The sequence below is a fragment of the Lipophrys pholis genome (genome assembly GCF_963383615.2).
Source record: "Lipophrys pholis genome assembly, chromosome: 18".
Taxonomy (NCBI): domain Eukaryota; kingdom Metazoa; phylum Chordata; class Actinopteri; order Blenniiformes; family Blenniidae; genus Lipophrys; species Lipophrys pholis.
This window is the reverse complement of record NC_137646.1, coordinates 11336456-11352994: the sequence shown is the minus strand read 5'-3', so window position 1 is coordinate 11352994 and position 16539 is coordinate 11336456. Positions and strand designations below refer to the sequence as shown.

General features: G+C 42.9%; 1 protein-coding gene across 5 annotated transcripts in view; it reads left to right on the top strand.

Annotated features, from left to right (window-relative positions):
* Nucleotides 1–16539, top strand: part of tbc1d14 (TBC1 domain family, member 14) — a 33604-nt gene that overhangs the window by 9576 nt on the left and 7489 nt on the right. For 2 of the 5 annotated variants that reach the window (XM_080486236.1, XM_080486238.1), the window contains 7 exons: nucleotides 1068–1191; nucleotides 11272–11396; nucleotides 12392–12474; nucleotides 12632–12749; nucleotides 13321–13427; nucleotides 14489–14569; nucleotides 14639–14727. In XM_080486236.1, coding sequence (XP_080342362.1) covers nucleotides 1068–1191; nucleotides 11272–11396; nucleotides 12392–12474; nucleotides 12632–12749; nucleotides 13321–13427; nucleotides 14489–14569; nucleotides 14639–14727 — 727 coding nt within the window. Of the gene's footprint in view, nucleotides 1–1067; nucleotides 1192–5794; nucleotides 6143–11271; nucleotides 11397–12391; nucleotides 12475–12631; nucleotides 12750–13320; nucleotides 13428–14488; nucleotides 14728–16539 lie in introns of those variants that run through there. The other 3 variants (XM_080486235.1, XM_080486237.1, XM_080486239.1) reach the window with 2 other exon arrangements.

Here is a 16539-nt window from a genome sequence, read left to right as displayed (position 1 = left end):
ACCAATCTTCTGTGCCTCAAGTTTAAATGCCCCATTTTCAGATTCTAGAGATGTTTCTTTCATTGATGCCACTAAACTCAGTTAATATGGTTGCTGCTGTGCCACAGCAACTTTAAGTGAGAAACCTTTGTGTAAACTTTGGTGGTATTGTAACTCACTTCTAGAGTACAGCTTTTTCTAAATGCATCCCGTTCAACACATGAGTATGTTGGTAAAACTCACACTTACTACACTATTGTCTGCATAAGCGGTGACACATTTCTTACATTCATTACATACTGAGTGACACTGAGCTGTTTGTCCTCGTGGAGACGAGGTACAATACTGATGATGTTTCCCAGGTCTTTACACCCTGGGCTGTTTGGCTGATATTGTGCTCATTTTCACAAAAACACCCAGTAACGTTGTATATTTCTGGTAGAAAATGTGGAAAAGCAACAGATCGCCTTTAGCTCTGGCACCTGGTTCTTGATGATTGGAGGGTTATCGTAATTACATAAACAGTGGAAGAGACTGAACCCAAACAAACTGGGCCTCTTTGATGCCCCCGTCCTTTTTATTTATTCACGTCTTCCCACCGCTCCGTTCTATTCAGGCTTCTGATTGAAGCCCGCGCTAACAGCACCTCAGCGCGGACAAAGGAGCATCTGGCTAAACGTGAGCCCTGCTGAGAGGAGGAAACCTTTTCTGCTGCTTTGCATGTTGTATTGAAACTGCTCGCACATGAATGCTAAACATGCAGATGGTTCCCTTTTCTTTTCCACCTTCTAGCTTCCATCAAACACCGAAAGGACAGTCTGCATTTAATATAAAGTAAGAAAACCCAACGTGATTCTCAGCTGATTTATTGTTGGAGTCGTTAGGGTTAGGGTTAGTCGTTCAACAACACCAAGCTGAGCGTCTTTGTCCCTGAAATCACAGATTAGATTCATGGCGCTTATCTCAGCAGTGGGGCTGCACACTTGTTGCCTCCTAGAGACCATCAGACAACTGGGCTCGTAGCTTCTGCTCCACACTCTGTGTTCTAATGACCTCCTGTCTGATCCGCCCTCTCTCTGCTCCCCCAGGAGCCTTTTTGCCAGGAGGGTGAAGGACAACCGGCCGGTGGACCAGAGAGATCCCGGCTGGAAGCTGTTTGGGAAAGTCCCGCCTCGGGAAGGCCCCATCAAGGACCCCAAGAAAATCCAGAAGGTAGGAACTGAAATGAGCCTCAACCAGCGACCACGTTTACCCACAACAAAAGATGAGTGTTTTGATCACAGTGAAAACACGGATTAGAGTTTTCCTTTGGTTCTGACCTCCACATCTGATCATGGCATTTTAATGTTGTTTGAATACTCAGACAATAAAAAGCTTGGTTCTTAGAGACAACTAATAAGGGCCCAGTTTACACAACGTTTCAAATGAAAATGCATTGCTTTTGCATTTTCATTTCAGAGAAGTTTTGTGTTTATATGTCAACGTTTTCAAAACAATGTCTGTTTACACAGAAATGGTGAAAATAATGTAGTTGGCCAGCCAGGCCACGAGTTGGCGGAGGCCACCATTGTTCTTATTGTCCATTTGCCTGAGCATGTATGTGCTGAAGAAGTATTTACTACAGTCATAGTGTGCATCTGCAACACTCCTGAGATTCCTCTGTCACAAATCAAATTAGCAGTATTGTAAAACTCTTATCTTATCTTATGGAATTTCTCACCTCTTTGACCGTCGATGCTGATAAGTGACAAACCCAGCCATGTTTTACCAAGAAATGAAGGCATTTTTACTGATAGATTTCAAGTCTAAAATCTCACTAGCCCTTGAAAAAAACCTGCTTATGTGTTGTTTCTATTTATTATGTACAACATGACAAGCTGCCACGTTGTCCTGTTCTGGACCAGATATGAGCTCAGTGGGTTTGTTTGTGTCTGGCTCACTGTCCGTTTAGCTGGAACTTCCCAACTCCGAGGGAGCAGAAAAACGATTTCCTTCAACTGTGTGAAAATAATTTTAGTCTTCTTAACCTCTGATTTGGTTCCAAGGTTTTTGTCTTTAATCTAAATGAACTCGGGCCTTTGAGAAGCAGCAGTGTCTTTATAGAAAGAAGCTCTCTACGGGACGCTGTGAATCAAGTTTGTGTGGCCTTGATGTCGCCTGTCTGCTGGTTTATGGTTCTGCACAAGTGTCCTCTGGGGTGATGAATCAGGTTTGTTTTGGTCGCTTCTGTTGCCTAATATTTCCCCTCGTGAGCTTTTGTCTTGGTGTGACGACAGTCAGTTTCATGAATAAGATGCTGTAGCAACACTATTCATAGCAGTTATGGGTTATTTCTGTTATTATATTAGTCGGACACCGACTGAGGTTTGAGTGGCATCTTTTGTTGTAGATGAGCTGCCGAAATACATACTTGAATACAATGAGAAGTTTTTTTCCCCATAATTTAAGTCAGTCACACGTTCATCAAGTTTAGATTTCTTTATTTATTCCACAAAAAGTTGAAATGTTCCAACACTTTCTCTTGCTTCATACCTTATTATTTTGTCTTTAAATCTTGAAAATGAAATATTATTGTTAGAACAGATGCATCAAATGGAGACTGTATCACAATTAAAATCTTTTTAAAAATGCCTGAAGCTTCTTTGTGATGTTATCTATTTACACACAGAAAACTTACAAACAATTAAGACATTGTTTTTTTGATATTGTTGAACTTGGAAATGCCCCAACTAACTCCCAGCCAAAGATGAAGCATTATTCCCCATTCACATGCATCGTTTTACATGGCAATGTATTGAAAACATTATCCGTTTCCATGGAAACGGCAGAAACGCTGAAAGCTATAAATAGAATAGAAATAGTTTATTAATCTCAGAGGGACATTTTTTAAATGCACAGAGAGCAGTTGGCATTCTTGCCCACTAGTGGACGCTGTTGGCTGTTTTCATAATGAAACCACACACGCATGCCAGCAGAGAACATTACGCTAAAGATATTAACAATGGCGAGTATGGGCGACTCTTGATTCTCGCTTTCCTCCGTCTCCACAAACACAGTCGCAGCATTTTCAAAACCTTAGGAGCCGTTTTCAAAATGACCATGTTATTTTCCGTGTGTGATAATTAAAGTAACTCAAGGCAGTTGAAGCACATTTATTGTGCTCGGAGGTTGTTGTTTTTTTTTTTTTTAATCAGAAGTTTCTCATCGCTGCAGCACGTGACCGCTCAGAGCTCTGCAGTTATCTCTCTGTGGACACGCAACTATATGATTCACAACTCTGGACTCGAGTACTAAAATGACTTTATTGAGGCATTACGTCGTTCACAGTTTCTGTTTTAGAGCAAAAGTAAACTGCAGAATACTGGTGAGTGGAGCTGATCCCACCTGGCTGTGTTTGAGTCCAGACTGTGGTCTTCCTGAACAATGCCTCCAGCAGAATCGCTCCCCATCAGTGACATTTATGTTCAGCAGCTATATTTAGCCTGCCACATCCTGAAAAGGCAAACAAGCACTCAGTGTTTGCTTTAAAACCCTTCTCAGAAACATAATGGAGGCCCAGTGCGGAAGCTTGATTCAGCAAATGTTTAACCACATATGAATAAGTTTACACTCTCGCGGTTATAGTGAAGAAGCTGTTTGCCTTTTTGATTGCAGTTTAATTTGTACTTTCACTTTCTACTTTGGCAAAAATATCTAAGGTGCATTTTATAAAGAAGTTACAGAAAGCGCTATTAATTCTTCCACATATTAAATTATTACTGGGAGGATGAAGAGGTTGGACGACGAGGAGAGTCACGGTCATCTGGATACAGAAGGCATATTCCGGTAAAACCTCAGTTTAATTGATACATGCTGGGATGGATCAAACCAAGCTCTGATGCTTCCATCGTTTTAAATGTCGGTGTTGCAGATTTTGCAAGTGGCAGTTGGACTGTTTTGGCTTTCTATTTGGTAATACTTCCAGACCGCCGTGATGAGGTTGTAGTCCATAAAATCAGCTGAGCTGAGTTATGGCTGCGTCCGGCAGTAATGTGGCTCATGAAATTGATGCGGTGTTCAAAATGTCAAGGACTCTCAGAACTCTGCGGTAGAAAGCCAGCTGGTGACCCAACACCTCTCATTTCCCACTTCAGACGTTAAAGGGGGAAGAGTCTCCAGCACAATTAAAGAGCAGGACAGCTCTCTGCTGGTAAAGTAAACATACGAACAAGATGGCAGCGTGAAATTACACCCACAAGAAGCCTATTATTGAGAATCCATTTCCCTGTGTCTGACAACAGGGAGGAAGCTTTTGTGTGTGAGTGCTTTGTTTCTGTGAAGCCTTTTCATTTAGATGTACCACGCTTTAGTGTATCATGTATTTTGTTTTGCAAATGGTAAATGTCAACCACACATTGGTTGGAAACCAAGCACACACGCGTTGTATTACCAGTCCATCTCATCTGTGCCCGTAACCCTATATCGACCTGAGGAATCGGGTTGACAAGGCTAGGATTTCCAGCTTTTGTTGATCCTCTGATGCCGTTCGAACACGAGTCCAGCAAACTGTGCGTGGACTGCTTTATTTGCTTAAGCCATTGTTCAACTGCTGCTCAAACCACGTGCTGCTTCCCCCAGCAACTTCTTTCCCCTGGGAGAACAAAGCCGCAAACGAGCTCCACGCTGTAATTTACACCGCCACACTTTGCTGTGAGCCTCGGGACACGGCGCCCGGCTGCATCTCAAGGCCTACGGTCACAGCCAATCGCTGCCTGCTGCAGAAAGTAATTGTTCCATAACCTGCTGAGCCTCTGAATCACTCAGCGTGGCAGCCCGGACACGTCACGGTTACCGGCAGCAGGAGGGAGAGGCTGAAATGAATTCAGATGATTTTCCCAGTGGGATTTTTTTTAATTTCAGCAGAGGCCCCACAAGATGTTAATAAATGAGGGATTTCATTGCTGTACAGGTGTTGGACCTGGGTACTGTTGTATGCTTGGTGGCATAAGTAAAAATTTTAAGCCGCATTTCCTGTACAGAAACGCCAGTCAGAAAAACTGCAATTCTCTGATGGATATAATTTAAAGTCAGTCTCCACTGTAGTACTTGTTCGAGCATTAATAGTATAATGGGCTGGAGAAAGGGATACAAAGGGGACGACTACCTGCACGGCGTCTTTCTTTGGTTCTGCCATTTTTCATCACTCAGCAAGATTTTTCTTTTACCGGCCGAGTTTTGTTGACAAACTAACTTATATAGTCACGGTTAATTTTCATGAATTGGCTTGTGTTCCATGACGTTTATCGAATTTGCTGGAGTCCATCAAAAGTAAACCACCGGCTGCGATTGGCTGTAATGGAGACACATTTGCTTTTGACGCTTTCTCGTTTTCCGCATGGATTGCTCATAGAACAGGATCTGATTGATGTTCTTAATCTGATACCATATAATCAATTTTAATATGTCTTTATTAAATATTGATGTTGTTAAAAGTATGTGAATCCTTCTATTTGATGACTGGTGACTTCTTTTTGCGATTCCATCCTGATTTTTAAGATTCTGTGTGAGCAGAGTTCTTGAGGTCTCTGCTCTCTCACTCCAGCTCCCTCAAAAAGTCTTTTTTTTTTTTTAATGCTATTTTCTTTATTTAACTGAAAGCTGGGACCCCCGACTGCTACTTCATTATGGGTATGGGAGCATATGCATAATGACAATTAAAAGGATTCTGATTAAAGTCACAGCAGCAGCTGCTCGTTTCCTGCTGTTTGCATTAGGGGCTCAGCTGTAACCTGATCCATCACTCTGTGCTTGATTAGAGCGACTGCCAGGACACGGCAGAGCGCCGAGCTGCTCTCGGTGCAGCAGCACAGACTCACAACACACGGCAGTGCTGATTTGCTGACACACACGTAGCAGAGATAGACCTGATGCAGAGCCGAGCGCTGTAGCGTCACTGCTCAGAGAGAGAGAGAGAGAGAGGGAGAGGGGGGAGGAAAATAGGGTATCATGCTGCTGCTGCATCCTTTGCAATGCTGGGTGTGTCCCTCAGCCGAGCTTCCCCACCTCCCGGGTGTCCTGTTGCCATGAGTGACCCCTCCGGAGCAGCGATGACGCGAGGCTAGGGTTTTAGAAAGAAACCCCCACCTGAGGACTGGCTCGTCTGTTAGGAACTGCAGCGTTCATGGTGAGTGAGCAGCGGCGACGACCCGCTGTGTGTGTGTATGTGTGTCTGTGTGTGTATGTGTGTGTGTGTCTCCTTGTCTGCTAGAATCAGAGGGCACCGGCTCCAGAGGACAGCTCGGGTTTCACATAATAGCTTCTTTCAGTCGGTTGTAGCTCGGCGCCCTGAGCCGGGGCCACACTGACCGCGAGAACGTCTGCTGAGACATGGAGGTACCCGATCGTCGGGATGGGTTGATGGGTTGAAGGAGGAGGTGACCCCTACTTCCCGGCATGGAGCCGGACCTGAAGCCTTCCGCTCAGTACAGGAGGAGCACGTGTTCTTTCTCTATTTTTGATTTCTGGAATCGTATCGAGGGGATTCCTCTCGACGTTCAGTCAAAGAAACTGTTTGTGTTTCTCTTAGTTTATTCCACTTCCCTTGGATAACGTTTTGATGCACTGGATTGAAGCCATCTGTTTGTCAGCTTCCTGCCAGATTGTTACAGTCCTGATATCAGGCTCCTCCTCAGCTCTAATTCTGCCGTCAGGCTGCCGGAAAAATAAATTTGGCATTTCATCAAATACATGCAATTATCTCAACAGGACGGATGTGGGCGTCCTTTATACCTAACTACATCTGATAATGCTGTGCCTGGAGCATGTGTGTGTCCTTGATGGATTCTTGAGGTTTTGTTAGAATCCCAATGTCACAATATTGTAGCTCTTGATTGTTCCCAGCTTTTTCTACAAGCTGCTGATCTCACCGTCACTCTCCACGCTTGCTTTGAGCTAACTCGATAGCATTAGCATCGTGCATTCATGCTCTATATGTTAACATATCTGACCGTTCAGAGCCCTACTGCACTACGTTGTCTGGATCTCATTTGAATTATTGTCACCTGGTAACCTGGTGGCGACGAGCCGGAAGCACAAAAATTGGGGGGAAATGATAAGAAACATCAAAGTCGAGAACTGCTTTGCTTCTGAAACTGCAGACAAAAAAAAAAGAAACTGAGGGGCAGTTGTGGCAAATTGAAACAGTCAGAAACAGTACCAGGCGTTGCTGTGTTGACGGTGACGAGTTGGAAATGTTGAACAGGTTCTTCATTAGAGATGCACTGATACAAGAGTGTAGAAGTACCTGCGTTTGTGCTGACGAGTACTTAAGAATGCAACTGCAGTTCTTAGAATTACTTGACAAATGTATGTCAATTAGTGTTTTAATCAGACGTCCCATCGCTGCACTTTAAAGGGGTATAACCACTGTCGGATTGCTTTTGTGCCTCTAACCCTGTGTCCACCAGGAATGATGTCAGATTTAATGAAGTGAAATACGATCAGTCGACATTCACAATGCCTGTCCTGTGGGTACTTCCTGTTTGGCTCGCTCTTCCGTTATAAGCACAACTTTGGTGTATTCTTCAGAGTGAAGCTCGCTGTTTCCTCGCTTCACCTCCTAACCAAGACCAGGGTCTGTATCCATTCCTACAATCCCTACCTCTACTCAAACCAGGGTTTATATCCCTACCCACTGCCGAAACAAGGTTTGAATATCTCCCCGTCTCTTCTATCATTTCCTCTCTTTCTATCCTCAAACCCAACCATAACAACAGAAAGTCTCCACCTCTGAGTCTGGTTCTGCCAGTTTCTTCCTATTATAAGGAGCTTTTCCTTTCCACCGTCTCTTATGCTTTCTCAGGTGGAATTGTTGGGTTTTCCTCTGTAAACAAACCTTGAAATGACAGAGTTTAATTTGGTGCTATTGAATCGAAGCACCGAGCTGCTTCTAGTAGAAACACAAACGTTATGTAGAATAGCAGCAAATGACACCAAGTGCAATGGTGCAACCGCACCTGCCGTAAATGAACATTTCTTTTTGCAGCAAGCGTGCCACTTACCATAGATTTAGCATTTGTTAGCCTTAGAGAAAAACAGTCTGTTCAGTCATTAATATACAATTAGATCACCAATTGGCACAAGTTTGTTGCAAAACCTGCAGTTAACTCTTCTTTTGCAGTCGCTGGTATTGGTCCTGCTCATGGCTCAGCTTATTATATGCTCACGGGTTGGAGTCGGGTTATGCTAAGTATCAGGATCTATTCAAGCGCTTTTATGGGGCAGTGTAACGAGAAACATGAAGCCATAATAGCCAATCAGAATCCTTGAAAAAAAACACGCCGCCGCTAATTGTGACGTAAATATCCGCCTCCTCCCCTTTAGACGCAAACAGAGACACAGAGTTTTTAAAGATCTCCACTGGAGTTTTCAGGAATCCTTGTTTCTGGAGACTCAACAAAACAAAAGTCTGTGAAATCCTTATTTGAGTTGAGTTGCTCTTGAAATCGCTTTTGGCGTGTGGAATCTGATCAAAGTATCTGATATCTGTAAACTGAACCTCAGGATCTGATGAACACACGTGGATAACCTCCTCCCCCCGAACCCCTCTGAAGCCCCCTGACTCGCTCACATTTTGTCCGTTGCCAGCCGGAGTGATTGTGTTAAACAGGCTCTACTTATGAGTCAGAGGCCTCTGGCCTGCGGTGAAACCAGCCTCGGCACCCTGCTGCAGCCTTTCATCTCTCAGCTCCCGTTATTAAAAGAAAGCCAGCTGGGTTCTTGCACAGATACGATGCACACAATCCTTTGGATTTTACCTTTGTGAGGCTCTTGCTCGGCCACGTATGACTGGCCGTGAATCATCGCCGTCTCCAGGGCGCCGCTTCCGTATTCTTGTGTTGGTTTAGAGCGTAAAGGCCATTAGCAGCCAGGCGCCCGGAGAGCTCTTACCTCACTACCAGGAAATTAGAGAAGTTCAGTGAAAGCCAGCGTGACGAAGCAGATTGCCGCCGTGGCAGGTTTTCATGAGATACGCAAGCCGCCAGCTTTGAGGAGGGAAAAAAATGTACTGAACAATAGAAGTGTTGTCATTCGTATCTCTTGGTTTGAGGTTTTCTGCCTGTGCGCTGGCAGCCAGCCATCAGAGAAACTGTATCCTGCCACATGAAACAGTGAGGAGGCCAGAGGTGTGTCACAGCCACAATGAGTTGTGGGATTTGAACAGTCGGGGGAACGAAGGGGAGCTGCTTTTGTCGGCTGAGGTGCCGATTCTCTCGTACAGATGGGAATATATGATATTATTGTAATCCTTATCAAGACTCTGCTCCGCAGTCTGCCTCTGAGTCCACCATCAGTCCTCATGTTGCTGGTTTGGGCGTTTGTCTCACTAACCCCTCCCTCCGTCCCCCGGGTGCAGAGCTCCCGCTCGCCTCTTTTATTTATTTTATTTTATTTAATTAATTTATTGACCTGCAGCTGCTCCCACATGAACCACACAGCAGCTCCTGCAAGTTACCTTTATATTGTGTGACACTGCTGAACCCTGACAAAACGCAAACCAGCACTGCTGGGATGATTCCTTCATGTAATCTTCAAATACCTTAAACTGAAAGCCAATGGGAGCAGCGGTTTGACCAAACCAAGGTTTGATAAACATCACAAGAATCTGACCTATGAGTAAGGAGAGGAGGGAGGGAAAAAAAAAAGCTGCTCGCCTCTAAATGAACCGTTCATTTCACTAATCTACATTTTGGGATGTCTGCTCCACAGATCGTTCTTTCAGGCCTCGTTTCCACGACAACGTTTCAAGTGTAAACGCATCGTTTATGTGTTTTCACCGAAACAAAGTAAACAGTGAAAATCATGTAGTTGGCATGTTTGTCCACTAGTCTGTGCTGTTTTTTCTGCCGTTTTTTTTTTTTTTTTCTTCGGGTCACTAGTCCCTCATCGTTGGGAGCACATAAAAACGTGTGTAACGTTCAGGAATATATTGCTAAGACTTTTGTGAGTGATTCAGCTAATCGTTTCCGAATAAATCCCCGAAAACCTGTGAAAAAATGTCCCATAAAAAGTGGGTGGGAGAGGCACCTCATGGAGGAGGTCAAAGGAGATCAAAGAACACCTGTTGATGATATCTGAAAGCCAAGCTTGACCCTAAGAAATATTTTCGTCTTCAGCATGTTTGTGTGACAGAAACCTTTTTAAAACTGTCAGGGTCACCGTGTTCTCTCATTTGTGGACTTTTCAAAGCGGTGATTGCATCGGTCATTGTTTTATCTCCCGTCTCCAGTTCATGGTGGAACAGTCACACCTGCCGCTTCAATGTCTGACCCTCTTCAAGCACAAATCCAATATAATTCAATTGGCTTTATTTGCCCCCGGAGGCAAATAGAAACCAGACTCTGGTAGAAAAGACGGGGACACAAAGTCAGATAAATCATGCTGGCTGCATCACAACAGTCCCCCTGTTGCAGGAATGGATTTTTCTGCCCGTGTTTTTCTGTGCCCTGATCAATGTGAGCGTCCCCGAGGCGGCACAGTGTTAAGCTGATTGCTCGCAGACCTCAGCCTGCATTATTAACCAGCTCGCTGCACACCGGAGGCCATTTTGGAACCGACAATGGGATATTATTATACTCCGACCTATTTAATGCCACGACTTAATTAACCAGCGGGACAATGTAGGCTCCTCCAAAGGTCTTCCCTGAACTGCCTGCGAGTCAGCTGAGGTTTAAAACTGCCCCCTGGCTTCTTTTTGCACCAGGCTGACTCTCACGTGACCCGGGCTTTTCTGTCGCGCTCCCAGCGGTGGAGCAGAGGTCACACAGTCATTAGACACCAGCTGACCCCAGGTCACTGGTCAGAAGAGCCGTGTCACAAGATCGGGAAGACATTGCTCACGGACACGCAGTCGCAGGCTGCAGCCAGTGTGAGCCGCTCATTCTGGATATCAGCGTTTTTATCTTCTCATCCATGTAATAGGTGGAGAGATATTTTTGATTGTGGCTTAAAATCTGAAGTCTAATATGAGAAAGTGAGACGGTTTCTAAGGTTGTGTGACCAGGCTCACGGGGTGAAGCTGCCAGCAGCCAATAGAAATGCTGCAAAAGTGACACCAGTCTTTAAAACAAAGATTATCAGTGTCTGGATGAGGTAAAATGCTGAAACTCATCTACTTTCTCCTATTTTCATTGTATGAGCGATCATTGGCAGCACTGAATCCTCCCGTCTCTGTACACAGAAACCAGAAAAGTGGGACAAACAATGGAGGTCTGTGTCTGAACTGTTTGTCTTCTTCGTCTTATTCCTCTTCAGGAATATGAAACAAAGAGTGGCAGACCTGGACCTGGCAACCCGACGTCTCCCAGGCCGAGCGTGAGGAAGAACCTGGACTTCGAGCCTCTCTCCACCACCGCGCTGATACTGGAGGACAGACCGGCGTACGTAAAACACATGCTGCCGGAGGACCCTCACACTTTAATCCACGCTGTCTCACTCCCAGCAGATTTGGCTCCTCAGTCGGCACCAACATTCTCTTTGACTTTATCAGATGTCCTTCCTCCGCTCCGTCGTTGGAGCCCATTCAGCATTTAAAGTTACCCTAGGAGCTCACACTTATACCAGCTGGACTGCATCCCCTTCAGATGCAACATGAACACAACTGACAGAATTTCAACCACGCTTACAAATGTCTCAACCAAGGTCCAACAGTCTAGTTCTCAATACTACAAAACAACTATGTGTATGATTCAGCAAAAGACCAACAAAGCAGAACATCCTTTCACTCTATAGATGGAGACGTACTTGAACTAGTTTCTCAGTTTAAGTACCTTTGAGTCATACTGGACTCAAACTTCACCTTCAAGAAACGGATCAAAAAGGTTGTCAACACTATAAAATTCAACCTCCAAAATGTTAGAATAATTGTTGTTGTCTTAAATGTACAAGGACTATGGATAGAAAGTGGCCCCTGGCTAAACCTGGCACGTTTACACAAAGTAACTGTACTGAGTGTCCATTAATGTGCACCGTCCTCTGCAATTAAACTAGTAAAGGAAAGAAAGTGGAAACAATCTCATCAGTGGACCCCCGGCTGGATATTTGACGTGAGACTCATCTTGGCCATCTGTTGAGTGATGCTGGACGAGGACAACACAGACTTCACATAGAATCCAACCTTGACTCATCTCGCACTGAGCTGAAAGTGCAAACCACTGCATCACCGTGCCTCCTCCATCACAAACTTTAAACACAGAAATCCACTGTGAGGCCACAAGATCACATCAAAGCTCCGACAGAAGAAAAGTATTAATCCAACAGTCATGATCAACACGAGAGAGATGTTCCTGACATTTATTGTGAAAAGAATCACTCAGTACGTCATCAAGTGTTTGATCAGGTGGTAATCGTGTGTGTGTTTGTGTGTGTGTTGCAGTAATCTACCTGCCAAGCCAGCAGAGGAGGCCCAGAAGCACAGACAGCAATATGAAGAGATGGTGGCCCAGGCAAAGAAGAGAGGTGACACACACACACACACACACACACACACACACACACACACACACACACACACACACACACACACACACACACACACACACACACACACACACACACACACACACACACACACACACACAGAGGGTATCCCTCTAACTGTGTGTCGACCCTGCAGAGTTGAAGGAAGCTCAGAAGAGGAAGAAGCAGCTGGAGGACCGATGTAAGCTGGAAGAGAGCATCGGCTCGGCCGCTCAGACCTGGAACCAGGACATCTTACCCAACTGGAGCACCACGTGAGTCAAACGGATCATTTCAACTGGTGAAGAACACCGCAAATGTAAAGACATTAACATCCTCTGCATTTAAAAAAAAAAAAAAAAAAAAGCAGTGCGTCTGCTCTTTCGATGTTTTCCTGAAAGTTACTCAGTACTTTTTGTTGGACTATAAATAGATGTGTTTCTACTACGAGGCTACTCCAGATGAAGAGTGACCTCGATCAAGCTGTGTCAGGGTTATGGAGGACTGCTCATCTTCTCCTCGGAGCCAAAATGATTAAATACGAGGGAACCTGTATTACTAGCGGAGCTCACATTCCTTTGTGCTGCTATGAATGAGCCTCGCCGTCATGATTATCATCCTAAAATAACTCCTCCAGGCGGAGGTTTCTGGTTTCAGCTCAGAGGAAATGGCACTGCCGAAGATAATGTCATGCAGAGAAACCACATTGTGACCAAAGTACTATGTACTGATGAGTGTAGTTAGTGTGGTTAAAGGCTCTGAGGTACACTCAATAGTCCCACCAGGGGCAGACTAGACTCCCCCTTGTGGCCACACTGTGTCATCGCTGCTGCTTTCCTCCTGCAGGTGCACCTCTCGGAGGGTGAGGGACCTCTGGTGGCAGGGCATCCCGCCCAGCGTCCGGGGCCGAGTGTGGAGCCTGGCCGTGGGCAACGAGCTTAACATCACACATGGTACGTGAGAGTGGCGTTAAAGAATCATTTTAAATAGTGTTTACTTTCATGGCTTTTTAAAGTCACAGGACTTTAAACATTATTACATTTCTTTTGTAATTAATGGTAAAATAATAATTAGCGTCTAACAAAATGTGTCTTACAACAAACTGATACTTTTTTTTTTCTTCGATCAGAGTAAAAAAAAAAAAAAAAGTTCAAAACAACAAAATGAAATAAAGACATTTAGAAATGTGTATTTAAAAAAAAACATTATATATATGAGAATATTCAAAAAGGCTCATGAGTTTAAAACCATAGATAAAAACAAACGGATAATAATGATAATAAGAGGCTACTTGAATCATCTGCATTATTCAAGAAATCAATAATGATGTGCATGTAGTAAAAAACCTGCATATTAAAATTGATAATTATTAAAAAATAAATATAAAAATACACACAAGTTAAAAAACATATTTTCAAGTTATATATAAATATAAAATATTTTAAAATGAGCATTAGTTAAAAAAAATTTATATTAAAAAATGTGCATGAAAACAATAACATTTTTAAAATGTACACTAATTTATAAACATTTTAAAATTAGTAAGTTAAGTTGGACCCCAACATGACAAGCGCCAAGCTTTTTTTGGAGGGTCCATTTTTTCATGATTTTGCATAATTCAAAATCATTGTGTGTGAAATTATGGATAATAAATAAATAAATAGATGAAATAAATAAATTGCTTAAAAAAATGTGTGTGAAAAATGTGCATGATTTAAAGCAATCAAATTTTTAAGAAAAAAATCATTATTTAAAGAAATGTAATTATATTCAGAAAATGCTCATTCAGAAGCAGATGAGTTTTAGTTGTTTTTGGACAATTTACAATTTTCCATCCATCCATCCATGGCATAGCCACTGTAGGTTTTGGCTGACGTGTGGTAAAGCCCTCATTATTTGACTGCAGAGGGGAGAAACGGCTCAGACACCCTGCAGTGGAATAAAACCATGAAGCACCACTATAAACCTTGTCCTGTCCTCTTCCTCCCCCGTTGTCTCTGCCGTGTCCCCGCAGAGCTTTACAACATCTGTCTGTCCCGAGCCAAAGAGAAGTGGAAGAACACCGCAGCCCCCTCAGCAGAGACTGAACCTGAAGGTAGAGGCCTGATCCAACCCCGCACGTTGTTCCCGTGTTCGATCTTTGACCGTCCCACATGTCTTCTAGATACTGGCTCTTTGGACAGAGAGTCCAGCCTGGAGCTGATCAAGCTGGACATCTCCAGGACTTTCCCGCAGCTCTGCATCTTCCAGAAGGTCGGCGACACAAGCTCCAACACGGTTAACTCAATGTCAATTAGAAATAGTCAAATTCTTTAATATGTAAAAAAAATATTAGGAGTAGAAGAGACTCTCTTATACACTAATAATGGAAAATGTTCACAAATATATAAATATAAATGAAGAAAACCCTCCTGTGCCCAAGTTATTTTGTTATTGTGCACTAAAGCGAACAAACGCAGTTTACAAACTAGTCGTAGTTTAAAATATAATGAAAATAGGAGTTAAATTCTGTCACATATCTGTCCAGATGAAGGCACCAGTGTTGTTTGTTTGTTTATTAAAAGTGATGTAATTAAAGCACATACTGTTTTACCAACATTCACTCGTCAATAATAATAATAATAATAATAATCGTAATACTGGAATCAAGTCGACCCCAAAAATTACAGTATTTTCTGGTGTATAAGTGGCACAGTCTTTCTTGTGTATTAATTATTAAGAAATCATTTATATACCTAAATATAGCAAGTATTAATGTAAAGCTCACACTTCTTTACCAATATGAACTTTATTTCTGTATTACTTTTTAAGAAGCCACTCATTTATCAAAACATGGCGAGTTTCAATGTAATTAAAGTACACACCAACACATATTTACTGTCAATATACTGGAAACTAGTAAAAATTCTCCAAAAAGTTCTTACCATATTTTCTTTACTTTAGGTAGTACAAACAGTTTATGAGTTTAATCGTTATGTATGATTTGTTTTAAGAAGTGACTTGTATACCAAAATAGGTAGTTTTAATGTAATGAAGGCCCATTCTATTTTACCAAAAAGCAAAATAAGCTCTTCTATGGTAATTCCTTTCTCCAAAAAGAATAACGTACTTTCTGGACTGTAAGTCAGATTCTCGTTAGTCGTTTGCCTGCTCATATGACATCCACCAGTGACTCGTATATCTATGTCGATTGCTGCTATTGACCTTCTTGCCCACTTTCAATTCTCCGGTCATCTATATTTTATCTTAAAGGGGACATATCATGCTAAATCCACTTTTTTAGCCCTTAAATGCATTTTGTTGTATATTTAGAGTGTTTAGAAGTACAGAAAAGTTCAAAGTAGTCTTTTCAGGTGCTCCGTTGATATCTTTATATTCTGTTTTGGTCATATTTTGCGATCGGTTTCGATTTTTCTATTCTCTATTACGTTTTTTGAACAATGACGTCACAGTATTCTCAGCGGAACTGCCAAATTAGGACATCGACATTTCGAGCAATCCGCCATTTTTGTTTCTCGCTGCGATTTTGTAGTCCAACCGAAGTTACGAGAGGATAAGTGGAAATGTTCGGTTGTTGGATGTAGTAACCCACAAGCTTCGTTACACCGTCTCCCAGCATCAGAACCTTTTCGAAGTGCCTGGTTGAGTTTTATTTTTCACAGAAATGTACCCACATCTGTGGGTAAGGTCATTTTTGTGTGCGCGAATCACTTTAAGGACGACTGCTTCAGCAACCTCCGCCAGTATAAAGAAGGATTTGCCGAAAGACTCGGTCTGATTGAGTGGTCAGTTCCTTCTATCTATGGAGACGACGAACAGAGCACTTCGGTAAGCTGTATATAACGCTAAAAAGTGTGATGATAAGACGTCCCTGTCATTGTTTTGTTAGCATTAGCAGTTGCACCGTCTTCATATGTTAGCGCTGTGTGCTCGTTTTAGATTATAATGTAACTTCTGTGTTAAATAGTCATTGTAATACAGGCAGTATTGTAGTAGTGGGCATGGATGGAGAAGTTAGTGTAAATATAGTAACACACCATTGCGTTACATCCATATGAAGACGTT